Source organism: Macrotis lagotis, chromosome 4 (genome assembly GCF_037893015.1).
Source record: "Macrotis lagotis isolate mMagLag1 chromosome 4, bilby.v1.9.chrom.fasta, whole genome shotgun sequence".
Lineage (NCBI taxonomy): Eukaryota > Metazoa > Chordata > Mammalia > Peramelemorphia > Peramelidae > Macrotis > Macrotis lagotis.
The window spans coordinates 104,243,242-104,270,742 of record NC_133661.1 but is presented as its reverse complement, the minus strand read 5'-3'; the positions used below and the strand labels follow the sequence as shown (position 1 = coordinate 104,270,742).

The 27,501-nt window shown below is 33.8% G+C and overlaps 1 protein-coding gene across 5 annotated transcripts; it reads left to right on the top strand.

The window, feature by feature from the left end:
- Positions 1–26,487, top strand: PDCD4 (programmed cell death 4). Of its 5 annotated transcripts, XM_074233725.1 has the most exons (14): positions 1–114; positions 4,565–4,742; positions 5,675–5,779; positions 9,468–9,770; positions 11,529–11,623; positions 13,337–13,450; positions 14,640–14,861; positions 17,368–17,465; positions 18,368–18,482; positions 21,359–21,466; positions 21,695–21,805; positions 24,054–24,193; positions 25,801–25,909; positions 26,357–26,487. In XM_074233725.1, exons 3-13 carry the CDS (start codon positions 5,737–5,739, stop codon positions 25,859–25,861), a joined length of 1,410 nt encoding a protein of 469 aa, XP_074089826.1. In that variant the 5' UTR covers positions 1–114; positions 4,565–4,742; positions 5,675–5,736; the 3' UTR covers positions 25,862–25,909; positions 26,357–26,487. The 5 variants fall into 5 exon arrangements, with proteins under 5 accessions (XP_074089826.1, XP_074089822.1, XP_074089825.1 ...); XM_074233721.1 differs by having other exon boundaries at positions 25,801–26,487; XM_074233724.1 differs by having other exon boundaries at positions 5,637–5,779; positions 25,801–26,487.
- The last annotated feature ends 1,014 nt before the right edge of the window (positions 26,488–27,501 follow it).

The window sequence follows — 27,501 nt, the reverse complement described above, 5'->3', positions numbered from 1 at the left end:
CAGAGAGGCGCTGAGGCGGCGGCGGGAGCGGCGGGAGCGGAGCGGCGGCGGCAGAGCCAGGCGCGGGAGCGGCGGGAGCGGAGCGGGGCGAACGGCGCAGCGGCCCGAGCAGGGGTTGGTATCGGTTGGGCCGCCGCAGGCTCTCTCGGCCCCTGGCGGCGGCCGCACGTTACGGGCGGGGAGGCCCGGCCCGGCCCCCCCGGCCCCCCCGGCCCCCCACCCCGGCCCCGGCCCCCCCACCCCCCAGACCCCGCGGAAGGCCCTCGGCCCGGGCACTGCGGCTGCGCCGGCTGCGGGGAGGTTGGTCCCGCCTCCCGCGCCCTCCCAGCCCCGTGCCACGGAGGCGCCGGGACAGGGCCCCGCCCCCAGGAGCCCCTTCTTCCTTCTGTGAGTGGGGGCTGCCCCCCCAGCCCCCCGAGCGGAGACCCCTCCTCAGCCCCCCTCCGAGCGGAGACCCCTCCTCAGCCTCCATCAGAGGGCAGACCCCCCTCTCAGCCCCCATCAGAGGGCAGACCCCCCTCTCAGCCCCCATCAAAGGGGAGACCCCCCTCCTCTCAGCCCCCATCAAAGGGGAGACCCCCCCTTCTCTCAGTCTCCATCAGAGGGGAGACCCTCTTCTACCCCCATCAGAAGAGAGACCCCCCTTCTCTCAGCCTCCATCAGAGGGGAGACCCCCCCTCCTCTCAGCCCCCATCAAAGGGGAGACCCCCCCTTCTCTCAGTCTCCATCAAAGGGGAGACCCCCCTTCTCTCAGTCTCCATCAGAGGGGAGACCCTCTTCTACCCCCATCAGAAGAGAGACCCCCTTCTCTCAGCCTCCATCAGAGGGCAAACCCCCCCCTCAGCCTCCATCAGAGGGCAGACCCCCCCTCCTCTCAGCCCCCATCAGAGGGGAGACCCCCTCCTCTCAGCCTCCATCAGAGGGAAGACCCCCCTCTCAGCCCCCATCAGAGGGGAGACCCCCCCTTCTCAGCCCCCATCGAGGGGAGACCCCCCCCTTCTCTCAGCCTCCATCAGAGAGGAGACCCTCCCTTTTCAGTCTCCAGAGGAGACTCTCTCCGACCCCCATCACAGGGGAGACCCCCCCCTTCTCTCAGCCCCCATCAGAAGAGAGAACCCCCTTCTCTGAGCCCCCATGAGAGGGGAGGCATCCCTTCCCTTTCTCCGTCTTCCTCCCCCTCGGAGCCCCCGTTTGAGGGCTGAGCCTCCATCCCCCAGCCCCTATCTAGGGCTCCTTCCCCTTCAGTCCCCATCCCTTCTCCTTCCCAGCTCCCGCTTTTGGGGGGGGCCTCCTCCCTTCTCTCCTGGCTCTTATGAAAAGGGAAAGCCCACCTACTCTTTAGGAGGAACCCCCTCTCCCTTCCAGACCTCCCCCCACAGCCCTGTTAGAAGGAGACCCCTCCCTTTCTCCCCTCCAGCTCCGTTAGAGAAGACCCATCCGGTCCAGCCCCCCCCCCCCCCTTAGAAGGGAAGCTTCCTCTCTCTTCCAGATGCTATTAAAGGGTGCACAGACCCCCCCCTCCTGCCTCGCACCCCCACCGCGGTCTTTAGAGTGAAGCCCCCCTTTACAGAAGGGAGACCATCCCTTTTTCTTACAGCTCCGGGGGTGGGGGGGCTTGCTTCCCCCTCTCCAGACCCCCGTTAGGCTTCCTCTCATTTAGCTCAGAGGGAAGACCTTTCCTCCCTTATCATCCAGGTTAGAAAGGAAAGCTCCATCGGCTTTCCTGAGAGGGGAGATCATCCCCCTTCTTTCCATTTCCAACCTTTCTTAGATGGCAGAACCCTCCCTCTCTCATGGCTCCCTTCCAGGCCTCCTTATTCCCCTTCTCTTGACTTTCCCACTCTCCTCCAACCCTCCCCCATCCTCTCCCTTTTAAGAGGGGAAGGACTTTGTTTTCCTCAAAACCCTTTTTCCATTTTAAGGAGGTGATCCAAAAGAATCAGTCCTCTTTGCTGAAGAGCGTTTCCGTACTAATTTTATCCCCTCCTCCTCCCAATTTTAAAATATATCAATTTTTAGGGAGAGAATGTTCTATGATTGAAATTCTTAGTGTAAAACCTAGTCTTCCCCCACCCCTTGCTTCCTGGAGAGGGCCTTGTATTTGTAAACTCTCACAGCCTGTCTACACCTCGAGAAGAAAGAGAGGCACATTCTCCAGACACTAGCATCCAGGAGAAAGATACATAATTCACTTACTGAAACCCTCTGAGCTTTTTCTCTTTGGAGGACTAGGCTAGTCTGCTGCTGAGTCCTATGATTTTCTTACAAATTAGGAAGTGATTTGTGGGGAAGAGTAGATTAGGGAAAAAGATTTCACTTTATATCTCAGAAAGGTGTACCTGATGTTCAGAGAGCAGTCTGTAGGAAGTAGGTCTTGGTTTTGTTAGGAAAAGATTTATCTGAGATAAGGGCCAGGAACTGGAGAGGGTAAAAGCTATATCACATCTATTCTCCTTCCTAAAGTTTTTGTTGTCTTTAAAAAAAAAAACACATCAGTCATTTCCCTTAAAAGGCACTTGAGAACTATCTGTATCATAGTAAATTTTTTCTGTGAAATAGCAGTTCTGTTACTAAATTAAAACTCAAAGCAGTCTGAAAATATAATCTCATTTATCTTCAGTATCTATTTGGGACTTGGTAGATAACACCGACAGACTCTCAAGCAGATGTTTAAAAGTGGAGCTAACTTTTAAAATGGATATCTATTTTTTTATCAGAATTTCAGCAAAAAAAATGTTTGAGGGGAGGGCAGGAGAGGAGAGGATTGGAAATGACAATGATTTTTAAGTTTCACCTCAGAAAGCTTAATATCCTGGATTATTTGCTGATAATGGGGTTCATTCAATTTCCAAATTAAATTCTGCAAGAACTTTGGAATGATTTTGGTCAAATTTTTTTTTCCAAAAAAAAAGAGGTAAAAATCATTTCTAAAAAAAAAAATCCCATCTGGTGTTTACCACAGAGACTGTTTCTGCATCACTAAGATGCTTATGTTAGTAAAAAAAAAAGTTGGATTTTTTGAGGGGGAGGGGAATAAGAACATTTGCTTAAAGTTCTGATAGCAATTAGAGAATATTAACATAATTTTTCAATTCATATATGTCTTAAATACTGATGTTTTTATTTTTTTAGGACAAAAGTAAGAATAGAATATTTGTTTTTATTTGGAAATATCTTGGCAATGAAACTATTTTTGTGTAGAACATCATAGGAAAGAAAATAGTGTTTCAAATAGGATAGTTTTTAGGTGACTTGTAGGCATAACTTTAACAAGAAAACCCTCACTTTTGTGGTTTGGTATTAAGGATGTGGGGTTTGGATTCTTAGGCCAAATTATTTAAAATTTTTAGAAACAGAAACAACTTAATTTAAATGTATATTTAAAGAACAAATTTAAAAACATACACACACTGATCATAGAGATTAAACCTAAGGACCCTAGACTCTTTTTTTTAATCTCAATTCTGTCAGAGTAGTAGAAGTTGCTGTCAATTGTGATTGAAATTTTCTGTGGAATCATTGCTCAAACAGGAATTCTTCCTGTGTAATGAAACTAAACTTGACCAGTTTTAATAGAGAAATAGTTAATATTCATGGTGATAATTTAATTTCTTTTCTATAATATTTTGGTACTTTAAAATAGTGAATGTGCTATTTTTAGTGACCAGAATACAATGAGCTTTTTAAAATTTCATGTCTGATATGAGTTATGTGTATTTTGATCATTTTGTCAGTCCTAAAAGTAGACATTTATTTGGGAAATAGAATTTGGTGTTGGATATATGTCTACATCTACTTAATTATATAGTAGTCACAGTCATATACTGATGGTATTTATAATGGGATTTTGTAGACTGAGGCTCTAAGAAGAGAGCTGAGTTACCCAACTCCTTAGTAGGGAAGTTGATCATCTCAGAGCCTCAGACCCTGGAGTGCTCTTTATGTGTATGAAGCTGGAGCAAGAATTTGCAGGACAGAATTCAGATGAATTACTATGCATAAAACCAGTGTATAGCTTATTTGACTCACCAGGGGACATAATATGACAGTCATCTACATGAGAGAACAAAATAGTCATTTGTTGACTCTCTTTTATGTCTCTGCAAGATATTTTACTTATGTAAAATACCTTTGTAAAGTTACTTTTTTTTCTTTTTCAAATGTGGTGTTGGTGACAATCATGTCCTTAAAAAGTATCATAAGTATCATAAATGACATAATCCTTTAATCTTTATGAAATTAAAGAGTAACATCCATTTTATTCATCTTTTGAAGCCATAGAGCTACTTCTCCATTGACCAACAATTATAGCATATTTTTAAGAGGAAGCCAGTTTATTTAGACTAGTTAATGTTTTCTTTAAGTGAAAGGGAAACATCTACCTATTTTGAAATTAAAACATTTTCAGTTTTAAGGCAGATTTGATTTTTTGATTCCTATAAGAAATGATACAACATTCTTTATCCTAATGTAATAGTAGGTGATATTGTAATCAAAATAAATATTTGTCCATAACTTCTATACTAGAAAGCTTTATTAATGTGTGCATTTTGTTTTTTAAAAGGAGAGCACACTGCTAGTGGAATGATTGTAATGGAACATTCTACCAGGAACAAAGAAAGTAACCTCACAAACTAAACAGCCAATCTGGATTCCCCACCATTGTGAGAACTGCATTAGTGAACACTCTTAATAAAATATAGTGCTTCAGAACACTGGGGAATTCTGAATGATTGGATGAGGTAACTATTTGAATGGGTATTAGAAGGAAGATAATATTTAATGGAGTTATTAATTATTTTTTATTTTTATGCAAAACTACTATTAAAGATTTGCTTAAGTTAAGTAATGGAAGTATATTATATGTAAAGCCATAGGGATAAGGTGGTTGTTAATCTAGATCTTAGTCATATGAGAAATAGAAATCTATTTGTAAAAATCTTTAGAGAAGGAGATTCTGTAATTCCACTTAGATATTCATGCAGTTATTATATCTTGATTATTTTGATGAAAATAATCTTTGAGAATTTTATTTTTTCTCTTAATTCACTACAAGGTTAATTGATATAATTGAAGAAAAATGGTAATTTAAATGAAACTTACAAGCACTGAGTATTTTAAAACTTTAGATACTTGTCTAAAACCCTTTAAAAAGTTAATACAAGTATCATCAGATTTTTATATATCTTTGTTCTAATATATAAAATAAATCTCATTTTTAGCTTTACTGGTAATGATAGTGAATTAGAACAGTTATGTAGAGATAAGGAGAATTAGATTCGATGTAACTTTCAATGATGATGTCAAAATACTATACTAAAGTTGTAATATTTTATGCTGGAGTAACTCCCATGATCTACTGCTGGGAATAATTTAGAACATTCACCTACCTTTTATGAATGTGAAACCTGGAGATTTCATGATGTTGGAGAAAAGAAATAGTATGTATAACTGCTGTTGTTTTATTTCAAAATAAAAGAATTGTCCAACCTATGCTTAAATCTGGCCACTTGTAGTGTTAATTAACTGGAATTGCCTGTACTGTAGCAATCCTAACAAGTATTTTGATTTTATACTGATAGCAAAGTAGTAAGCCTTTAACTGGGTTTAATTAAGTATTGTTATTCTTTTTTCAGATGTTCAGCAAACTTCATTTTCATTCTCTTTTTAATAGATTTTTTTAAAAAAAATACTACCATCAGTTTGTCTAATCAGTGCAAGTGTAATTAAGAAACGATGGAAGTAGAAAATGAGCAAGTACTAAATGTTCATCCTGCAGGTAAGTAATAACATTTGGTTTTTCAACTGTATCTTATAAGATTACTTTGAGCCAAAATGTACTGAATGATAATAATATGATCTGGATTTTCTAAAAAACTGTATGAAGTATATCATATGAAAAGAGATTATATGCCTACCTATCCCTTATTTGGGTAATCAATTCTTTAGCTGAAGAAAATGCCGTTTTTGATTATCCCCCCTTTTTCCCCTTGGACTGAGCTATTTTTAAATTAATCATTTTGTGAATTATTTTTTTAAATAGAAAATTCATAATAAGAGGGAAAAATCATATGGTTACCTACCTTTGTTTCTATCATCTCCATATACTCTTCTTTAATGATAAATCCTAAAGATAATTGAAAAATACATAAAGAGGGATAGAATTTTTTGAAAAAAAAAACCATATTCTGCCATGTGTTCTATGCTATAGTTTTACTCATAGTTGTCCATAAATTTTTTAAAATGTCTCAAAACTATTCATGAATTCACTAGCTTTTAAAACATGTTTCCATCATGAATAAAGACTTGTGTCTTAGATGTTTACAATCATCTAATTTGTCAAAGGTATAAGCTGCTCTTTTTGTCACTTTAAAATGTTTTTGTTTTGATATTTTTGCATGTACACAATATCAATAACTTTTTTAGCTTACCATTTTTCTGACTTTTATAATTTCATTAATATTCAGGTCACTATAAATTCAGAACCTATGATATGCTTAAAATATTTTATATTTAAATGTGTTTGTTTCTTTGATCATGTTGCTGAATATTTACATTGTCACTTTTTATTTAGCAATGTGTACAGTTTTGATGTAGGTATACACACTACACCTGTGTTTTGAAATTTCACTTAAAAGTTATTTTTAACATTCTTTTTTTTAAATTTTGAGTTCCAAAATCTTTCCTAACTACTTAGAAGGCAAGTAATATAACAATTATACATATGAAATCATGCAAAATAAATTTCCATATTAGCTTCTTTCCCAACCATTGAGAAGACAAGGAATATGATATCAGTTATACATAAGAAATCATGCAAACTGTATTTTCATATTAGCACTATTTTTTACAAAAGCAAGATAATAAAGAAAATGAGAAAATTATATTACAGTTTGAATTCAGAGTTTATCAGTTCTCCTGAGTGGATAGCATTTTTCATCATGAGTCCTTTGGAATTTCCTTGATCAGAACAGCTACTTCTTTCATAGTTGATCATTGTTACAACACTGCTGTTAACTGTGCACAGTGATTTCCTGGTTCTTCTTATATTTTACCTTTCATCAGTTCATAAAGGTTTTGCCATTTTACAAGTAATTTCAAGAGAAAGTAAACTAGGGAAATCCTACAATAGTTAACTGTCAGAGAGAAATTCTACTTTTAACTTATTTATATTTTAATATATTGAATAGATAAAAATGGAAAAAAGTATCCACTTGGAAGAAAACATCTTAGCTAACTTTTTTGTATTTTAGTGTCACCTAATACAATGGTGAGCACACAGTAGGTACTTCTTGATCATCTATTTGAAAAGTATAGAAATTAAGGTGAATATACATTTATGTAAAATTAGGCTAGAAAATTTCTGATGTTTAGTTACCTGTTAGAATGTATCTCATTTAAATTGGCTTTATAATACTATTTTAGACCTTTTCTTTTTTATTTGGTTACATATTATAAAAAGTGTAACAATCCTAGATGGTATGTTTTTTTAAAAGGTTTTTAAAATAAATATTTGATTATCCAAATAAATATAACTCTTGTACAGAAACTTGTCCATAAAAATCTAACCCTATGGGGTTTGGGGAAATTAATATATAGCTCTAGTCCTATTTTAAAATACCAAAGATATTAGTTATGACTTGAGCTGATGGCCACATGTCATGTCATGGCCACTTAAATGTATAATTATTGTAGTTAAGAAACATTTATTGAAAGTGCTCTTTGCTCAGTGGATTAATTGAAAGAAAATTGAAATTGAAATCAGAAGACTTGGGTACAATACATAGCTTTATAGAATTTGCCACTGAACCAGATTAAAATATAATTGGTAAATAATTAACAAAATTAATAAAAATTCAAAACAACATAATTAATTTGTAGTTTTCTAAGTCAGTATGCAAATGCTAGAGATCTCTTTCTGTATGAGTATGACAGCATTGCTCTAATGCTTAATAACTCTGAGATGGACAAGTCACCCTCAATGTACCTCAACATTTTATTCTGCAAAATAGGGATAATAATTATTAGCTACCTACCTTTGTGCTTTATTGTGAATATTGTGAAGAAAATAAACTAGAAAATGCTATATAAAGCTATATAAATGTGAGCTATATTTTTTTAGGACTCTGTCCCGGGGCTACAAAGTGGCATAGGGAATTGGACATAGAAGTAAAGGATAAAAGCAGTATCAGTTAACATATAAGAAATGTCAGATTGGTGGTATAGACTCTCCCATTGAATTGACATATTGTTGGTGATAACTGTGATTCAGAAAAGGAAATCCTTGTGTGTGTTAAAGTGATCAAGGAAAACTTAAAGAAGCATTTGAGATTTGAACTGGACCTTGATTAGGGAAGGGTAGAACTTAGATAAGTAGGATATAATGTATCAGAGATGGTAGCAAGAGAAAGCAAATGTGATTGAGATGGGAGTACATTGTATATGTAAGGAGTAATGAGTAAATCATTTTAACTGGAATGGAGCTTTACCGTATAGTAGCTTAAGATAAGATTAGCAAGATATGTTGTGTCTATATTCTAGAGGATCTTAAAAAAATGTAGACTTGCCAAGCTAAGTTTGTTAAACTTTAGGTAATTATTACTAGAAGGACTAGGAGCATCAATTGATTAAAAAAAAATATATATATATATATATACACATACACATAGAGGTATATCTATATATAAATGTGTAATTCTACACATGTAGAATATTATGTAATATAATTTTATGTAGCAGTATGATAAAATAATCATCTAATATTTGAAATAAAAATGTTCATGCTACTACCTCTCCATTTGCTTTGTCTTATGAATTAAAAAATATGCTATCTGTTGATGCAGGTTTGTTCCTTTGAGGTATTCCTAAATTCTGGTCTTCCTAGTATTAAAGAGCCAGCACAATTTAATTTTAGTATCACTTTCATGGTTTTGTTAGATTATTTCGTTTAGCTGTAATCAGAGTCCTTGGCATATTAATGTAAATTATCTTTCAAGTGGGTCGACATTTCATTGAATTTTCAGTGATTTACTGATTTACTAGAATTGTTCAGGGGTCAACAATATCTGTATCTACTTAGGCCTCATTTATAGTACGTATTCAGAATTTGTTTTTGTTTTTAGGCATTCAAATCTTCACTGACTCATTTTTCTTAGGCCAAGTTGCATGCATATGGTTTGTATTCCTCTTATTTTTTTTCAAAGGATCCCCACCCACATGTTAAACTCAGTCTCCTAAATTCCAGTGATTTTTTATAATTGGTTTTAGTTTATAGCCACTTCTTCCAAAAACTGCTTAAATTCGACATAAATTAGACAACAGATTTCTTGATTTAACTTATGTTTCATGCTAATACAAAAAAAATATTTTTGTCAGTTCTTTGTGGAGTAAAGACTTTTCACTATTTTAGTAATGGATGTTTAAAGTATACACTAAGAATTTTACTTTTTCTCATCTTTTTTTTTGAGAATCTGATAATTTAAGTGACTCTCTGTTTTCTGGCGATGAAGAAAATGCTGGGACTGAAGAAATAAAAAATGAAATAAATGGAAATTGGATTCCGGCATCCTCCATTAATGAAGCTAGAATTAATGCAAAAGCAAAGAGGCGGTTGAGAAAGAATTCTTCCCGGGATTCTGGGAGAGGAGATTCTGTTAGTGATAATGGAGGAGAGGCCCTAAGAAGTGGTGTTACTGTACCAACCAGTCCTAAGGGGAAGTTGCTGGACAGGCGGTCCCGGTCTGGAAAAGGAAGGGGACTACCAAAGAAAGGTTGGTATGATGGATTAAGTTCAAAGGAGAATGAGAGAAAAACATTGCTTTTTCCTAGTATTTTTGACTTTTACTCCTGGGAATAGGAGAGATACAAGAACTGGAAAGGAGGAAGTGTTTTTGTTTTTTATTATATAAACATTATTTTAAGTTCACTTGGTTACCTTAGGCATTTATATTTGTGAAATGTGCAAAATTAAAAGTTGGATTTACATCTAGCTTTATATTAGATATTACAGTGGTAGATATATTAGATTCTGTATGTACTGGATACTGTTTTAAGGTTTATGCTACTGGTATACATGATTCTCACTGTGGACATCAGGCACTATGTGAAAAGGACATACTTCAAATGCAACGTCACTACTATTTGCCCATCGTATCATGATTTAGCTATGTATGTCTCTTCTCGTAAATATTAGTTAGAAACTAGATTATATTCCTGTTTTCACTGAACAGATCTGGTTTTGTTTACATGATTCTATAATGTATTAAAGTAATTCTTATTCCTATTAATCTGATTCATATATTAAATTAATTTCAGTGCAATTTGAGTTTTCACCAATTTGTGAATGATGTGGATTATAACTTTAATCTTTTTCTTGAAGTTTTTTTAATGGTCTGATAAATTGTAATTCACATTGGAGTGATTGAGTCACACTAGAACTTAATTATTCAATATCAGTTTGAACTCAGGGTAGGGACTTTTCTTGGTATAGAATGTTTACCAGAATTGAAAGTAAATACTTCACAAATATTAAATTATCATTAACTTTATATCCTACTTTTATATCATAATAAATATTTTCCAGAAGTAGTTGAAAGACTTTTTTTGTAATTAATATTTTGTATCTAGAAAAAACAATCCAATAAATTTAAATAGAAGAGCAACATTAAAAGTGTTTTTTAATGATGGATTTTTGATTTTTGAAATGGACACAACATGGAATATGTCTTGATGATTCAAATAAAACCTTTTTTTGTATTAGTATATTGCTAAAGTGCAGAAGTTAATCCATTTGTCTTTAGAGACCTCTGCTTATAAGGCCATATATGTTCTAAACTTTATTTCTCCCCCAGTATCATTGTTAATTGTTTATATCCAGTAGGTTTGTTTGTTGAATTGAATGAAATTAATAATAAACCACACTTTGAACACCATGATCTTTGAATTTATTCCTATTTAGATAAATGCTGCACACATTCAGTAGTTTATGACTTATAACTTACCTAACTGCCATAACTTAGCGCTGACTCAAAGTAATTTGCATAAAAAGAGAATATAAATCACAGAGCCAGAACAGGGAAATAGAAATTTCATTTACTAACAAATATATGGATCCGATAATAAGATATGATAATCTCGAATTTTCATTTAATCTCATTTGAATATGTATCCAGATATGAAATGGAATCAGATTGAATTAGAAGTTTTAATTTTTTTTCAACATTGAAGACTGAATCTAATACCTTTTTGCCACAGTTTGATGTTATATCTATAGAGGGTGTGTGTGTGTGTGTGTGTGTGTGTGTATGTGTGCGCATGCGTGCTTGTGTGTGTATACATACAAGTATTTTCTTAATCTACAATGAAATTCAGAAACTATCCTCTTTTTTTAGAGATCTTTCCAAATAAGATTTGCTAAATATATTTGAACTGACACTAATTATTTGTATTTATTCAGTAAAAGTATTTGTGAGTAGTATTAACATTATATGAGATGAGAGCTGTACTCTTTCTCAACTTCTTTACATCAGGCGGTGCAGGAGGCAAAGGTGTGTGGGGTACACCTGGTCAGGTATATGATGTGGAAGAAGTAGATGTTAAAGATCCCAACTATGATGATGACCAGGTAATTAAGGTTTATAACAATTGTAATTTTAACAAAACATTTCATATAGAAATTTCAAATATATAGTAACTTTCAAATTTTAGGCATTTGTATGAAATAGTTTTAAAAATATTATTTAATTTACTAATGTATATTACAATTCTGCTTGTTTAGAATATTTTCACTTGCTCTAAATGTCCATTTATATGAATAGGGCTAAATTTTCAGTAGTTATTATATTGAGTAATTTGGCTTCTTTAGTCATAGTCTTTGGTAAAGCTATTGATACTGAGGAAACTAAATTAATTTTGAAGAGTGTAGTAGGTAGATACTTTCACACTAGAATCTTTAAGAGCAGGGGCAGTCTCATTTCTATATTTGTATAGTGACTACCTCACCTATAATTGATTGTCAGAACTTTGTTTATTTTAAATTTTTTGCCTTGCTGGTTGGGGAGGAGGGTGACTACTTTAATTTCTTTGAAAAAGAAATATAATGCAGATACTATCAACTCTCGAAAACAGTCATTTTAATCGCTACTTAATTCTTAGATGTTTAAGTACTCAAACATGGATTGAATAAGGTCTATAAGAAAATCCACTTAAATGTTCTAATTTTTAACATTACAGACTTATCAGTAATTGGGATGGGAAAGATTCGAACTGTTGCCTGACTCCAACCTAATAGTCTTCATATCACCCTGGACTGGATGTCATATTCTTGGAAAGCAATTCATCCTTTTAAACTAAAAAAATAAAAATTAAAACAAGTAGATGGTGTGTGCTAGGTAGTTTAATCTTTGTACTAAAATTGACTAGGAATGCAAATAGTTTTAAGACAATACAAAAAATAAATACTGTACTAGCAAGTACTTCTGTCTTGTTCCTTAAAAAATTTACTAGTCTTCTCAGTAAACAGTCTTCACAAAATTTGTGGTTCAAACTGAAACCAGTCTAAAAAAAAAAGAGGAAATAAGTATTTTCTTAGTCTAAAATGAAATTCAGAAACTATTTTCTTTTTTAAAGTTCATTTAGTTTCCTTTCTGAATCTTGAATTTGAACCACACCTACTTCAAAGACCTTTTAATACCATCAGCACAATTGGAGATCTGAAAATGATGCTTCTGGTATAGAGAGTTTTGGAGTCTTAACATTTAACCATCCTGTAAACTCTGGTCCTTCTTAGTTTTTTAAAAAACAATTTATATTTATAATTCTTTATAATTATAATGAAAACTAGCTATTCAGCTTTAATTTCATCTTTTTGACAATGTCTTAGGATTGTTTTAATATGGCTAAGAATTTTTATTCTAAATATGACTTAGATTAAAAAGGTAATACTAACAATTTACTTAGTTGTAGTCCTTTAAAATAGGATCATAGGATTCAAGAGTCAAGAGGTCTAAGGGGTTTTGGAGGTCCTCTGATCCAATGCCTCTCATTTTATAGATGAAGAAAATGAGCCATAGAGAAGTAAAGTGAGTTGCCCCAGGACCCTTAAGTGGGAAGTGGCTGAGCTAGGATTTGAACCCAAGTTCTCTGATTCTAAATCTTATCTTTTTTTACACTATTACAGGCTGTCTCAAAAGTTAATGGTGTATTAAAATGCATAGTTCATCCGATAATGGAATAATTATTGACCTGTGAGATTACTCTGTCAAGTAGTCAGTATAAATTTAATGATAAATATCAGAATTTTGTGTTCAAGGCATTTGAAGCTCTTTTTTTTCCCCAGGAAAATTGTGTATATGAAACAGTTGTTCTACCTTTGGATGAAAGAGCATTTGAGAAGACTTTAACACCAATTATACAAGAATATTTTGAACATGGAGATACTAATGAAGTTGCAGTATGTTTAAAAATTTACATCTATAACTTATTTATATTGGGGAGTACACGATTATGAAATAATATGAAAAGGTCATCATCCTAATATTCCCTTACATTTAAATGATATGTTACAGTTTACAGAGTTAGTCACATGTTATCTTGTTTCATCCTTGAGACACTAAGCAGTGTATTTTTTTAAACCTCAGCTGTTCATTAAATTACATGATTAAGTGAAAAACAGCATCCATTGAGGGAAACATTCACATTTGTGAAATCACACACATTTTGAAATTTGACTTTTGAATAATATTTTGAAGATTAGACTTTGAATTCAGATTTATCACATAAATTGTCCTAGCCCCAGTTGGTCTGACCAGTGCATAACTCATATTTAAAATAGTTTGGAATTGGATAAAACTCTTTGCTATTACATGATCAGACAATTTTTTAAATAACTGTCTTTATCAAAACCATTATTTTCAGTTGATATGTCATTTTGTCTTGAAAAGGTACTGAAATAGTAATTTAAACCTTGGATTTTATTTAAATTTGCATTGCTTGGCTTTTATGATATAAAAAAGCAAATTTCATATGTAAAATAATTTTCAAAATTTAGTCATTTATAGTCATCTGTATTAACATGATAAAATTAAGAAAAATTAGTATCTTTTTAAGCAACCCTCTTAAAAAATGAATTTTCCTGGAAGATAGGTATCTGTTTTTTTATGTAATGTATTAGTCAAGTTTGTTTTACCTCTTCATGCATGGAATCTTTCTTTTAACTTTGTGATGCTTTATTTTTCAATTGAAAGGAAAACTTTGGATGCAGGGCAAATACAGTATAAAGGTGCCTAAAATAATGCAGTAACACAAACTTACTTCTGGTTGAATTGAAACATAACTATAAAGAGTGACAGTTATTACATCATGAATTTAGGACATGCAGTATTCCTTAATAGTAAAACACTATTTTGCAGCTTTTGCAGATGCTCCAGGAGGCATAGAAATGTTTACTAAGTTGGCATTAAAAATTAAAAATACTTGATCAGTGGCTTTAGATATAGGGAAAATATACCCAGTAGGTAAAATTAGAGACATTGAGTCAGAATTTTTCTTCTCTATTTAAGAATTACTAGGTAGTAAGTTTGATTTTAAAATATAATACATTTTATGATTTTATAGAATGTATAATACTTTTTCTGTTTTAGGAAATGCTAAGAGATTTAAATCTTGGTGAGATGAAAAGTGGAGTACCAGTGTTGGCAGTGTCTTTGGCCTTAGAGGGAAAGGCCAGTCATAGAGAAATGACATCTAAACTACTTTCTGACCTTTGTGGGACAGTAGTAAGCACAAATGATGTAGAAAAATCATTTGATAAATTGCTTAAAGAACTACCTGAATTAGCGTTAGATACTCCTAGAGCACCACAGGTTTGTACATTTCTTGTATTATAGTAACATACCATTATCTCCTGTTCATGTCATCTTACTAAACTGATACATGGTATAATTAAAATTTAAAGTTTTATAGCTAAAAGCCAAATTTACTTCACTAAGCTGTTCACTGGAGAGGCATGATACATTTAAAGTAATGAAACACTCCTGTTGTGGAATATTTTTTTTTTTACTTTATTGTTATATCTTGCTAAAAAGCTACAATTAGGAACAATTAGGAAATAAATGAATTATGTTTAGATTCAGATGACTAATTTAATCAATTTTACAAGAAAAAAATTCACTTTAAACCTTCAGATTTGAAAGATAACAATTAGTAAGTACCAAGTCAAACCCCTTTAATCCTTACAATATTTCATATGTGGGTTTTTAAAAATAATTGTTGTCAGTGTGTGCAGAATATTCCTAGTTCTGCTTATTTGACTTTGAAAATAAGATTTTATTTTATGTCCTTAAATAATAAAATTTCAAATTAAAAATATTATGAGAAATATAAAAAAGTGATGGCTGAAGAAAATTGGCTAATTTTTTAAAAAAGGGTTGATTTAAGGAAATTTGCTGCATAGTGTGGTCCTCCCCCCCCCCCCGCCCCGGTCTAGACAGTAAAATAAAATAGTCTTTAATGTATTATTGTAACAGCTATTCTAGGTTCACAAAATGAAAGTGAGTGATAAAGATAATAGGAAGGATGTGCCTGTTATAATTTTAACTTATTAATAAAAATGAATAAATAGAAAAGAGATAGAATGTTGATATCATTTCCAATCATTAAATTTTTTTGAAATATGTATTTAAAAACTTTAAATTTAGTAACTGTCAGCAAAAGCAAAAATTCAAAAACTCAGATAAAAATTCCCAGTTATTTAAAATTTTTAGATGTATTTATGAAAACAGTAAAGTTTGTAGTAAAAGTAATAATAGTAAATGTTTTTTCTTTATTTTTTCAGATTTTGATGTTTCTTATAGTTATTCATATTCTTGATTCTGCTTTCTTTATTCATATATTTCTTTTTATTCTTAGTATTTTTCTTAGTATTTTAAATGTAATATAAGAGATAGCGTAGTATTATAAATAGAGAATAGACTATGGAATAGAGAGGATGACCTGGGTTCAAGTCCTGTCAGTGACACATTTTGACTCTGTGATGCTGGATAAATTATCATTTCTCCTTTTGTCCCTTTTTAGCAAGTCATTAAGGCTTTAGGTTGTGGAGTTGTTGCAAATCAATCCTGTTAAAGAGGAGTGCCTAGGGAGTTTATAAGCTAATGAAAACTCAAAAGTTTAAAATCATGATTTATTATTCCATTATGTTCAGGTACATTTGCCAATTATTTGACATGTTGCCCCCCCCCCCCCAGTTTTTTTACTGTATAATCAGTCACCACTTAGAGGGTTTGTGACTTTGGGCAAGTCACTTAGCATTCCTGGATCATCTTGGTTTACTGGACTATAAAAGGGATGGAGCTCTAGATCCTATAAATGAATGTATGATATTTTGTTCCAGCAAAAATACTAGAGAAAAGCTTGAGAAGCAGGAGATAAACCAAGAAAGAGGAGTATCATGAAAACTGAGAGGGGGGAGAGTATTTAGAAAGAGAAAGTTAACAGTGCCAGAGAGGTCAAGAAGGATGAAGCTTAAGAAAAAATTGCATTTAACAAGAAATCGTTGGTAACTTTAGTGGGAAGCTTTAATTGAATGAGAAGTTTGGAAGCCAAATTGCAAGAGGTAAACAAGTAAAGAGCTATGCAACAGATAAACTTTCTCAGGAGGTAATGGATTTCTCCTCCATAGAGATGTGAGAATGAGTTTTGTTGAATGATTGGTTTCCCAGGTATATTGTAATATTTGTGGTTTGAATTAAATAGGGGTTTCTGCAATCCCTTCCAATTCTTACATTTTGTGATTCTTTGAGTAAGAGGAGAGAAAATATGGTTGATTAGCATTTTTTGAGAATTTGACTGTGAAAAGAAAGAGAAATATAGATTGATAACTTGAAGGAATGATAGGATCAAGTGGCTTTTTTTTTCTTTTTAAACAAGAGGAAGACCTGATCATTTGTAGAGAGCAGAGAAAAAACTAGTAGATTAGTAAGAGAGTTAAGATTCCAGAATGATGATTACAAGGGCAAACTGCCAGAGGAGAAAAAGGTTGGAAGGAGATCCCTTACTCTAAATAAAAAAAAAATAATGACTAAGTCATTTAGTCAGAAACATGTACTTATTTTGCTTTGTAGGTCTTTTCTGTATGCTTGTTTGTTTATTTTGGAGAAGAGATTACTGTTGACTATCTTAATTTGAAAATTTGATTTCTTAAGACTCTAAGATGAGATGACTTAGACTCTAAAACTCTAAAATGTGTTTGGGTTACTTGTTTAATTGAGAAATTAATATCATTTTTATATTTACTTATTTAGACATTGCTTTTGATGAACAAATTCTTATTTGATAAATTTTTATCTAGTTCTTTTTTTTCCATTATAGTTGGTGGGACAGTTTATTGCTAGAGCTGTTGGAGATGGAATTTTATGCAATACCTACATTGATAGTTACAAAGGAACTGTAGATTGTGTTCAAGCTCGGTAAGTAAGCTCATTTGTCTTCATACTCAGAATTTCAAACCATAGTGGAAAATTCATTTGAGTTGTATTCAATGAAATTTCGATTAATAAATTGTGGACATTGTCAGTTAGGTTATACTTTGTTATATTTTTACCAAATTCCATGAAAGCACTAAAGTGAACTTTTAAAAAGTTCTGCTTAGGGGCAGGTAGGTAGTGCAGTGGATAGAGCATTGGCCCTGGAGTCAGGAGTACCTGAGCTCAGATGGGGCCTCAGACACTTGATAATTACCTAGCTGTGTGGCCTTGGGCAAGCCACTTAACTCTATTTGCCTTGCAAAATGCTAAAAAAAAAAAAATCCCAAAAAACAAAAAGTTCTGCTTAAAATTTTTATTTTAATATAGGAACCTGAATTATATGTTAATTATAATCCACTTGTTTTTTTCATCCAATGGGAGATACATAGGGACTTGTTATATTATATTTGAGCTTCTCTTAGATAAAATTGAAATTCTAGTGTAAACCAAGACATTTCCTCTAGATCTGAGGATACTTAATCTTAGAATGAAGTGGACTCCAATGATGGGAAGGCTCCAATTTAGATGACTGCTCATAGTATAAGCAAATTAAATTTATGCAAAGTGTTCCTTTTTTTACCTAAGTACTTAAAATTCCATATCTTGATCTGAGTTAGAATATAGACTTTACTTATTTTGTAGTACTCTATTGCTCTTTTTATTATAAATACAGCTTTTTTCTAGGATGGTTTTAATATAAACTTGAAAGACAATATGAGAATCTTCATAAGAGTTGTATTTTCTGTATTCATGTGTTTCATAATGTTTCATTGTCAAAGGATTGATTAAAATTGAAAAACTTCATATCTGAAATGTCTTAATTACCCTTTTTTTTTTTTTTAAAGAGCTGCTCTGGACAGAGCTACAGTGCTTCTGAGCATGACAAAAGGTGGGAAGCGCAAAGATAGTGTATGGGGCTCTGGAGGTGGACAGCAATCAGTCAATCATCTTGTTAAAGAGGTAATGGAAGTTGGGTATTGTCTGAAGTTACTTTGATATGTATTTGAACTTTAAAGTGATCTCTTTAGTCCTTGATTGGTGCTTAGAATTTTTTTATGCTTTTTATTTTGAATCCTTTTTTGTCTTTTAAAAACTGACTTAAATAGGACTAGTTATTAATCTTGGGAAAAGTATTCTGTCATCAGACTTATTTTGAGTTGTATAATCCAATTTAAGTGTGGATTATAAGCAATGTACTTTGAAATAACAGGGCTCTTGTATATTCATAGCATACCTTTTTTACCTTTATAAAATAGATATTGTGATAGTGACTTATATGTTATTGGTTCCTCACATAAGGTTAAATTTATTCCTTTTTTTTTTTTTTAAAGATTTTTCAAGGCAATGGGGTTAAGTGGCTTGCCCAAGGCCACACGGCTAGGTAATTATTAAGTGTCTGAGGTCAGATTTGAACTCAGGTACTCCTGACTCCAAGGCCAGTGCTCTATCCACTGTGCCACCTAGCTGCCCCAATTTATTCCTCTTTCAACAGAGTTTCTAGTAACAAACAGTTGTATTTAATAGCACAATCAAAAAGACTTTGCGGATGGGGCCAGTTCTTTGTATAACTTGCTCTAAATGGGAAGCTTTGGAGAATGGTCTATATCATTGAAGATAATAAACCAATAACTATAATTTAGTCAGGTGCCTTTACAACTTGAAGGCTTTTTTTTTGAGGCTTATAAGGGATAGTCATATAATAATATATAGTATACATATCTGTATACCATGCCTCTGTTACATTCATATAAACACACACACATATATCTTTTAGGTTAGTAAATTGCTTCATATACATTACTGCTTTTGAGACTTAAGATGAATGTGTGAAGTAGGGAGGTTGTACTAGTATTAATAGCATTCATGCCCAGTTACCTTCTAATTTATGTCATTCTTTTCTGGGATTATTTCTCCTCTCCATCCCTTCAGTTCTTGGGGAAGTGAATCTTTCATTTTAATAAAGAAAAACAATTAAGAAAAACCACCTAACATAAGGATTTGAATCTGATTGTGTATAGAGTTTATAGTACTTTTTATTTTAGACCTCACAGGTGACATAAGACCAGGAAGAGATGCAGACTCTTTGCCATTTCTATTCCTCTCATTTTTTTAGCTAAAGTTTCAATTTGATGAATTATTAGTTGATACCTGACCATCAATTGAATGAGTATTTATTAAACACCTACTATGTGTCTTCCAGACACTGGATATAAGATATACAGGCATGAAAAGTCTCTTCCCTTAGACAAGGTCATGATGATGAAGACTACCATGACATCAGGAAGGTGATACCATGACATGAATGTGATTTGGATTTGAGTGAGGGGGGCTATGCTAAGACATCAGCTTCACTTTCTTCTCTGGAGCCATCTGGGTCCAGTGGCCAGATATGGATCAGGATGACTAGAGATGGCTCTGTATACAAGGCAATCAGGATTAAGTGACTTGCCAAGTTCACACAGCTAAGTATTTGAGATCAAATTAGAACTCTAGGGTTGGTGCTCTATCCACTGCATCATCTAACAGTCCACAAGTGCCTAGTGGACAAGGTAATTTTTTGGGAAAAGGGATACTAATGATTGGGGGCTGGGTGATTAAGGAAGAGCATTATGTGGAAGGCGAAACTTGAGCTGAAATGAATAAAAAAAAGGGGCTTTAATTTTTTTAATATTAAGGCAGCAAGGTTAAGAGTGACTTGCCCAAGGTCACACAGCTAGGCAGTTATTAAGTATATGAGGTCAAATTGGAACTCAGCTCCTCCTGACTCCATCCACTGTACCACTGTGAGAGAATGTATTACAGGAAAAGGGACCATCTTGTGCAAAGGTATGGAGACAGGAAATGTTATGTGAGGAACAGCAAAGGCCATTTTGAATGCACTGTAAAATGGAAGGGGAGCAATGTATAAGAGTGTTGGAAAGGTAGATTGGGACCAGGTTTGCAAGGTCTTTACAGTTTGTATTTTATACTGAAAGTGATAGGGAATCATTTTTTTTTTTTCCTTTTATATATTTGAGAGAAGTGGCATGGCCAGACTTGCCATTTAGGAAAATCATTTTGGCAGCTATTTGGAGGAAAGAATGGATCCAGAGCCTAGGCAGGAGGATCACTTAAGAGGCCTTTTAATAGAAAGATTTTTAGTGTCTGACTGAATTTGGTCAGATTTTAGCTACTTTAAATGCCCTCTAGTGGTGGCTCTTATTTTCTTTTTGAATATACACACATACATTCCTTATACCCATAACTACTTTCTCTTCCTCTTCTCCCAAAATCAAAAACTGGTTACCAAAACAGCAATTTTAACAAAAAAAATCAGTGTTGTTTGATAACTGATTATTTAATAAAATGCCTTCTTATAAAATATTTTAATTTATTCAATATCTATGACTCCTTTAAAAAATTGAGTCACTGAGTTAAGTATATTTCTCTGTCATTTTCCACTTGTTAGTTGTTTTTAGATTTGGGAAGATTTTTTTTTTGTTAACTATAAAAATAATTTGGGGACAGCTTGGTGGTGTAGTGGACCACTCTGGTAGTGAGGAGGACCCGAGTTTGATATGGTCTCAGTCATTTGGTAATTGCTTAGCTATGTGATGTTGGGGAAGTCACTTAATCCCATTGCCTTGCAAAGAAAAAAAAAAGAAAATAAAAAATTTTCTATTCATATTTCAGCCATATAGTATTCTTAGCTGTTTTTAATGGATTTGGAGTAAGCTAAATTATGAAATGCCATAGAATAAGGGACTTAAATCAATGGGGAGAAATAAACATATTTCTTTAGGCAAGGTGAAATTTTAGAAAAGATTATAACATCTGTTAATTTTTGAATCTAACAGATTGACATGCTACTGAAAGAATACTTACTTTCTGGAGACATATCTGAAGCTGAACATTGCCTTAAAGAACTAGAAGTACCTCATTTTCACCATGAACTCGTGTATGAAGTAAGATTCACATAAATTTCAAGACTATATTAGTGTTACGCTTTTTTGCACAATGCTAATGTTTATCTTTTCTTTTAGCAATAGTAGAAAGGGGAGTTGTTTTCTAATTTTTGTTTAATATTAAGGATGCGTACTTCTCAGGTAGATGTTAGAAAAAGGATTTTCATGGAAAGTTCTTAGATTTCCTTCTAATTCAAATTACTCACTAAACTTTGGGATTTATTTTAGGCAATTGTGATGGTTCTGGAGTCAACTGGAGAAAGCACATTTAAAATGGTATTGGATTTATTAAAATCCCTTTGGAAATCTTCTACCATTACTGTGGACCAAATGAAGAGAGTAAGTATTCTTTTCCCTTGAAAGATTTTCATTACCCGATTTAAGAGTTTTCTAGTGCATCTAATATTAGAGTTCTTTTTCTTATGGTTATAGGGATGTTCAATATGATTACCTATAGAATGATGAAGGTTCAACTTGTCCTTTGTGTGAAGTGATTTGGATGAATGTAAATATTTGTTCCCAAGATAGAGAAATGTGTTTTCTATAGATGGCATTAAAATGTTTTATTATTAGACATTTTTCCTTTATGTTTTATATATTATTAAAAAACTTGACTAATTTCTTATTTCATTCTCTTGCCTTCTATTTTATTATTCAGGTAGTAAAATTTCCAAGTCTATGGAGAGAAATAGGGTGAATGGAAAGCATTACTTATATAACATTATCCATTACTAATAAAGTGCCCGTCTTCATTAAGACCTCTTTAGATGTCATACTATACAAGTATTAATTGAAATCAATGGCATGATTTTGATGGAGATATTTTTTTCCCTAGGTATTTTATATTCATTTTTTTGATGAAAGATTTTATTTGAGTTTTACAAATTTACCCTTATTCTTGCTTCCTTCCCCCCACAGAAGGCACTAAAATATTCCTCTTGCAAACACAACACCCCCTCCCCCATAAAAATACAAAAACCCCACGAGAAACAAAAGAGAGAGAAAAAAAATGTGTTTCAGTCTGTGTTCTGATACCATCAGCTCTGTCTCGGGTGGATCACATTTATCATAAGTCCATCACAGAAGTTACATTCATATTTTTTTTTTTAATTTTTTGCAAGGCAATAGGGTTAAGTGGCTTGCCCAAGGCCACACAGCTAGGTAATTATTAAGTGTCTGAGGCCAGATTTGACTCAGGTAGTCTTGACTCCAGTGTCGGTGCTCTATCCACTGCACCACCTAGCTGCCCCTACTTTTTTTTCCACAGTTGCTATTGCTGATTGTAATTTGCTCCATCCATTCCTCCCCACTACCTTTATGTTATTTTTTCTCTCTCCTTTCACTCTGTCCCACTTCTAAAATGTACTGTAGGTTAGCTGGGTGGTGCAGTGGACAGAGCATTGGCCCTGGTCCCAAGCCCACATACCACCCCAGGGACACAGCAACCACCTGGCCCCGTGGTCCTGGACAGGCCAACCAATCCCAGCACCTTGCAAAAAATAAAAAAGAAAATGTGTTATATCTGACTATCCTTTCCTATGATCTACCCTTTCCTCTATCATCCACATCCCTCTCTTTCCCCCTTCTCTCCTTTTAGATGTCCATACCCTATTGAGTGTATATGCTGTTTTCTCTCTGAGCCATTTGTGATGAGAGTGTAGGTTCCCTCATTCCCCCTCACCTTCCTTCCTTCCATAGCATTGCAAAAGCTCACTGCAAAAAAATCTTTTATGTGAAATATCTTAGCCTATTCCACTTCTCCTTTCTCTTACTCCCATTACATTTCCCTTTTAGCCACTGACTCCATTTTTACAATATATTACAATCTTCAAATTCAGCTTTCTCCTGTGCTTCATCTATAAAAGCTCCTCCTACCTGCTCTATTAAAGGAGTATTATCAGTATTCATGAGTATTATCAGTATCATTTTTCTACACAGGAATACATGTAGTTCATCATTAAATCCCTCATAATTTACCTTTCTCCTCCACTCTCTGTGGTTCACCTGAGTCCTGTACTTGAAGGTCAAACTTTCTGTTCAGCTCTGGTTGTTTCAACAAGGAACATTTTAAATTACCATTTCATTTAAAGTCCATCTTTTCCCCTGGAAGAGGTTGTTCAGTTTTGCTGGGTAGTTGATTTTCAGTTGCATTCCAAGCTCTTTTGTCTTCCAGAATATTTTATTCCAAGCCCTATGAGCCCTTAATGTGGTTGCTGCTGAGTTCTGTGTGATCCTGACTGCAGTTACATGATATTTGAATTGTGTTCTTCTGGCTGCTTGTAATATTTTCTCTTTGACTTGGGAGTTCTGCAACTTGGCTATATTTCTGGGCGTTGTGTTTTTGGATCTCTCTCCAGGGGGAGATCGGTAAATTCAATGGAAATCTTTCTTAAAAGAAATCCATTTCCTATATTCTCCAAGAAGCGTATTATACTGGTTTTTAAACTGGTAGAGCCACGAGCATTTGTGCTCAAATACCATTTGATACCATACCAATTGTATCATCTAGCATAATAGTTTAAATGGAGTAATATTTCTTTTTTTTGGAATAATATTTCTTATAATGATTAAATCATATTTGTTTCAGGGTTATGAAAGAATTTATAGTGAAATACCAGACATTAACCTGGATGTCCCACATTCATATTCTGTGCTTGAGAGATTTGTAGAAGAATGTTTCCAAGCTGGAATAATTTCCAAACCACTCAGAGATCTTTGTCCTTCAAGGTATTTTGAATTGTTTCTTTGGCTGCAATATGTATTCTAGAAGACTAAGAGAGGCTATAATTAGGAAGACAGTTTACCATATCAGCCCTTCAAGAGTATAACAGTATGCTTTCTGAAATCATAGAATGGTTGAAATTTTCCTTAAGAGGAATTTTATTTTATTTTAGTGCTGTGGAAGAACTAATATAATGGTTCATTCACACTAGTCCAGGTTGGGGCTAATTTGGGCTAATAGGATAGGGGTATTTTATGCTGTTTCATGGTGCTTTGCTTCATTTAGCACTTTCAAGAATCAGTTTAATTTTAAGAGTTAGGAATCTTGTTGTCTTTTTAAAAAATGTACATGTTACTTAAAATCAGCAAATTTCTCCTATTCTAACAACAACAATGTATTCATTGCTACAAATAATTGAAATTTGGTATGGTTTGAACTGTTCAAATTAGAAATAAAACATCTTTTGGATTTTTTACCTTAAGATGTTGGCTTTCATATATCATATTATCACCAAACTTCTAGGGTTAACATAAGGTTGAGAGCAATTTTTAAATTTAATTTTTATCCAAGCTCTTTTAAATTTTTTTTTAAGGTAAAAGAATATTTTTGACACATTTTTAAGAATACAAGACTTCTTCTTGCTGTTGCTTCAGGCCACTTTCCCCTTAATAAATTTTAGGATGGGAAGAAATCCCACTTGTAGGTTGACATTTAGAGTCACTAAGACTTAAGTTATAGCAACTGTTTAATAGTGATTGTTAATGATGTGTAAAATTTTTTAACACTTATATTAAGAAAGCCCTGGAATTCTTCCCAAATAGCTGTCATGTGTTCTGTTGCTAGTAGGAACCATTGGTTCTACAAAAGTTAGTACATGTACATTCACTTTCCTTAAGTTAATATATCTTATTGCTAGCACTTATTCACCTCTATTTTGCTTAGTGAACAATAATTCAAAGTCTATCCCTGGGGCATCTCAAATGAAAAGTAGTGAACTGTCTCTACAGTTGTAGAAGCCACACCACTTTTAAAATATTGCTGATTCTTAGTTTTTTAAGTTTAATCTCTGAGTATTTTTGTTGACCTTATAAGAACTTTTGACTTTCTGGAATTAACTCAGTTAATTCCAAAGTAAAAAAGTGACTGCTACTCCTTTTTGTTGTAGTCCTATTTCCTTTTTAAAATGAGGTTATTCCCATTCATAATCTATGGTGGTAGAGTAGAATCTTGGCTCAGATCATTTTGGAATTAGTAAGAAGTCCAAAGATTATGAGATGTGTATTGTGAATGGAATTTTGAATAACCAGGATTAATTTTTTTCTAAAAATTTTCCATGTTTGTAATTGGCAAATTAGAAGTCTGGTAGCAAATATTTTAGTTCTAGTAACCTTTCCATTTATGTAATGTTAAAAAAAATTCACCAAGCTTCAGTTTCAGCATAAAAATAAAAGTTTAGACAGAAAATATTTTTTAAATAGATGAGTCTCTTTCATCTTGTAGTTAAAAAAAAAGTTGTGCCAGATGTTTTTTTCTGTTATAAGTATATAGAAATAAAGATTGTAATCAGAATTTATATTTAATTTTGTGATTGTATTTTTTTTTTTTTTTGCAGGGGCAGAAAGCGTTTTGTAAGTGAAGGAGATGGAGGTCGTCTTAAGCCAGAGAGCTACTGAATAGAAGAACTCTTGCAGCCTTAGATGTTATAAAAATATATCTGAATTGTAAGAGTTGCTTAGCAGTTTTTTTTAAGCACTTGTTTTGGGTACAAGGCATTTCTGATATAGTTTTATAAACTTACATTCAAGGTGGATTTTTTTTAAGAGAGTTTTTTTTTTGTGGGTATAAAAGTTGAGGGAACAGAACAATAACCGCTCTGAAGTGGTATATTCAAATAAGCTACCCTTTTGTAAGTGCCATGTTTATGACCTAATCATTCCAAGTTTTGCATTGATGTCTGACTGCCACTCCTTTCTTTCAAGGACAGTGTTTTTGTAGTAAAATCACTGGTTTATACAAAGCTTTATATAGGGGGTAAAGTTAAGCTGCTGAAACCCCATGTTGGCTGCTGCTGTTGAAATACTGTGCTTTGGGAGAACAAAAAGGTTATTTCTTTGTTTTAAAGAATTTTAAGAAAATGGGTTAGTCATAAGATTTATTCATCTTTCCAGGGAACATATTGATTGGTCTTAAAGACTAGACAGTTCAGTAAATGGTGGCTGGAACATCTATTTTTCTACAAAACTGGAAAAATGAACCAGGTTCTGGAAGAATGTATTACAAAATAAAATTTGTGAAGCAGTCTTTTGTGTCTTTATTAAGAAAATTTTATTTAGAGACTTCCCAGTAAGTTACCATTTAAAAAATATCAAAAGACTGTGCATGTGAAATTTTCAAAATTAATGAACTTAGCAGGTATAAAAGATTTTTTTCCTTGTGATTAATAATTTTAAATGGATGGTTAAAAGCAAACAAAAATATATGCTAATAACCTAATGATGTGCTTATTCTTTTGGAGATGGAGCAAATGTAGGAAACATTCTTTTAAAACTACATTGGAGAATATAGATTTTAAAAGATGCTGCCTAAACATTTTTAACATTATCTAGTAGATGAAAATTTGCATGAGATAAAAATTTAGAAATTTGCATAAGCTATAAACCCACCAACATTCTTAAATTGACAATTAGAGAATGTAACATTAGCTTTGTTAAATAAATCTAAGGTTATCATATGTCATGTTTATAATCCTGTTGAAAAATACTGCTTGCCCATTGTGTAATTTCAAATTCAATTATACAGCAAAGCTTTGAAGGCCTCTTAAAATTATTCTGTACCAAGTTGAAATAGACATATTCAGAACTCTTAATTTGTTACTGATATAAATTTACAGACCTACTTTTATTAGCTTAAAGCTGAATAACAGCTTCTTTTAGGCTTTTGTAGTTAATCTAAATTGTGTAGTTTGATTAAAAAGAATTTAGCATTTCCCATCCCCCCTTTTCTTTACTGTTTTAGAACTGAAAAAACCTGTAAAGGTAACTACCAAAACATGGATGTAAAGTCTAAAGCATGCCAAGACAGACATGTACTTAAAAAAAGACTTTTATTGTTCAGGAATACTGCTACATTTATTTTGCTCCTGCTGTCCAAGAAAAATCAGCTGTAACTTCTGTTAAAAAAATTGTGTAAAACGTACATGGTTTTTATCAACTAAAAGCAAAAGCATGTCTACCATGTTTCTTGTTTCACAAATCTATTCAGGTTCTCCCTCTGCTTCAGGTTCCCAGGGAATCCTTAAAGAGAAACTTGGCTT

Coding starts and splice junctions, on each gene's coding strand:
- PDCD4 (XM_074233725.1), top strand. CDS start 5,737: ATGGAAGTAGAAAATGAGCAAGTACTAAATGTTCATCCTGCAG. Junction 5,780..9,467: donor ACTAAATGTTCATCCTGCAG/GTAAGTAATAAC, acceptor TTTTTTTTTGAG/AATCTGATAATTTAAGTGAC. Junction 24,194..25,800: donor AGAGATCTTTGTCCTTCAAG/GTATTTTGAATT, acceptor TTTTTTTTGCAG/GGGCAGAAAGCGTTTTGTAA.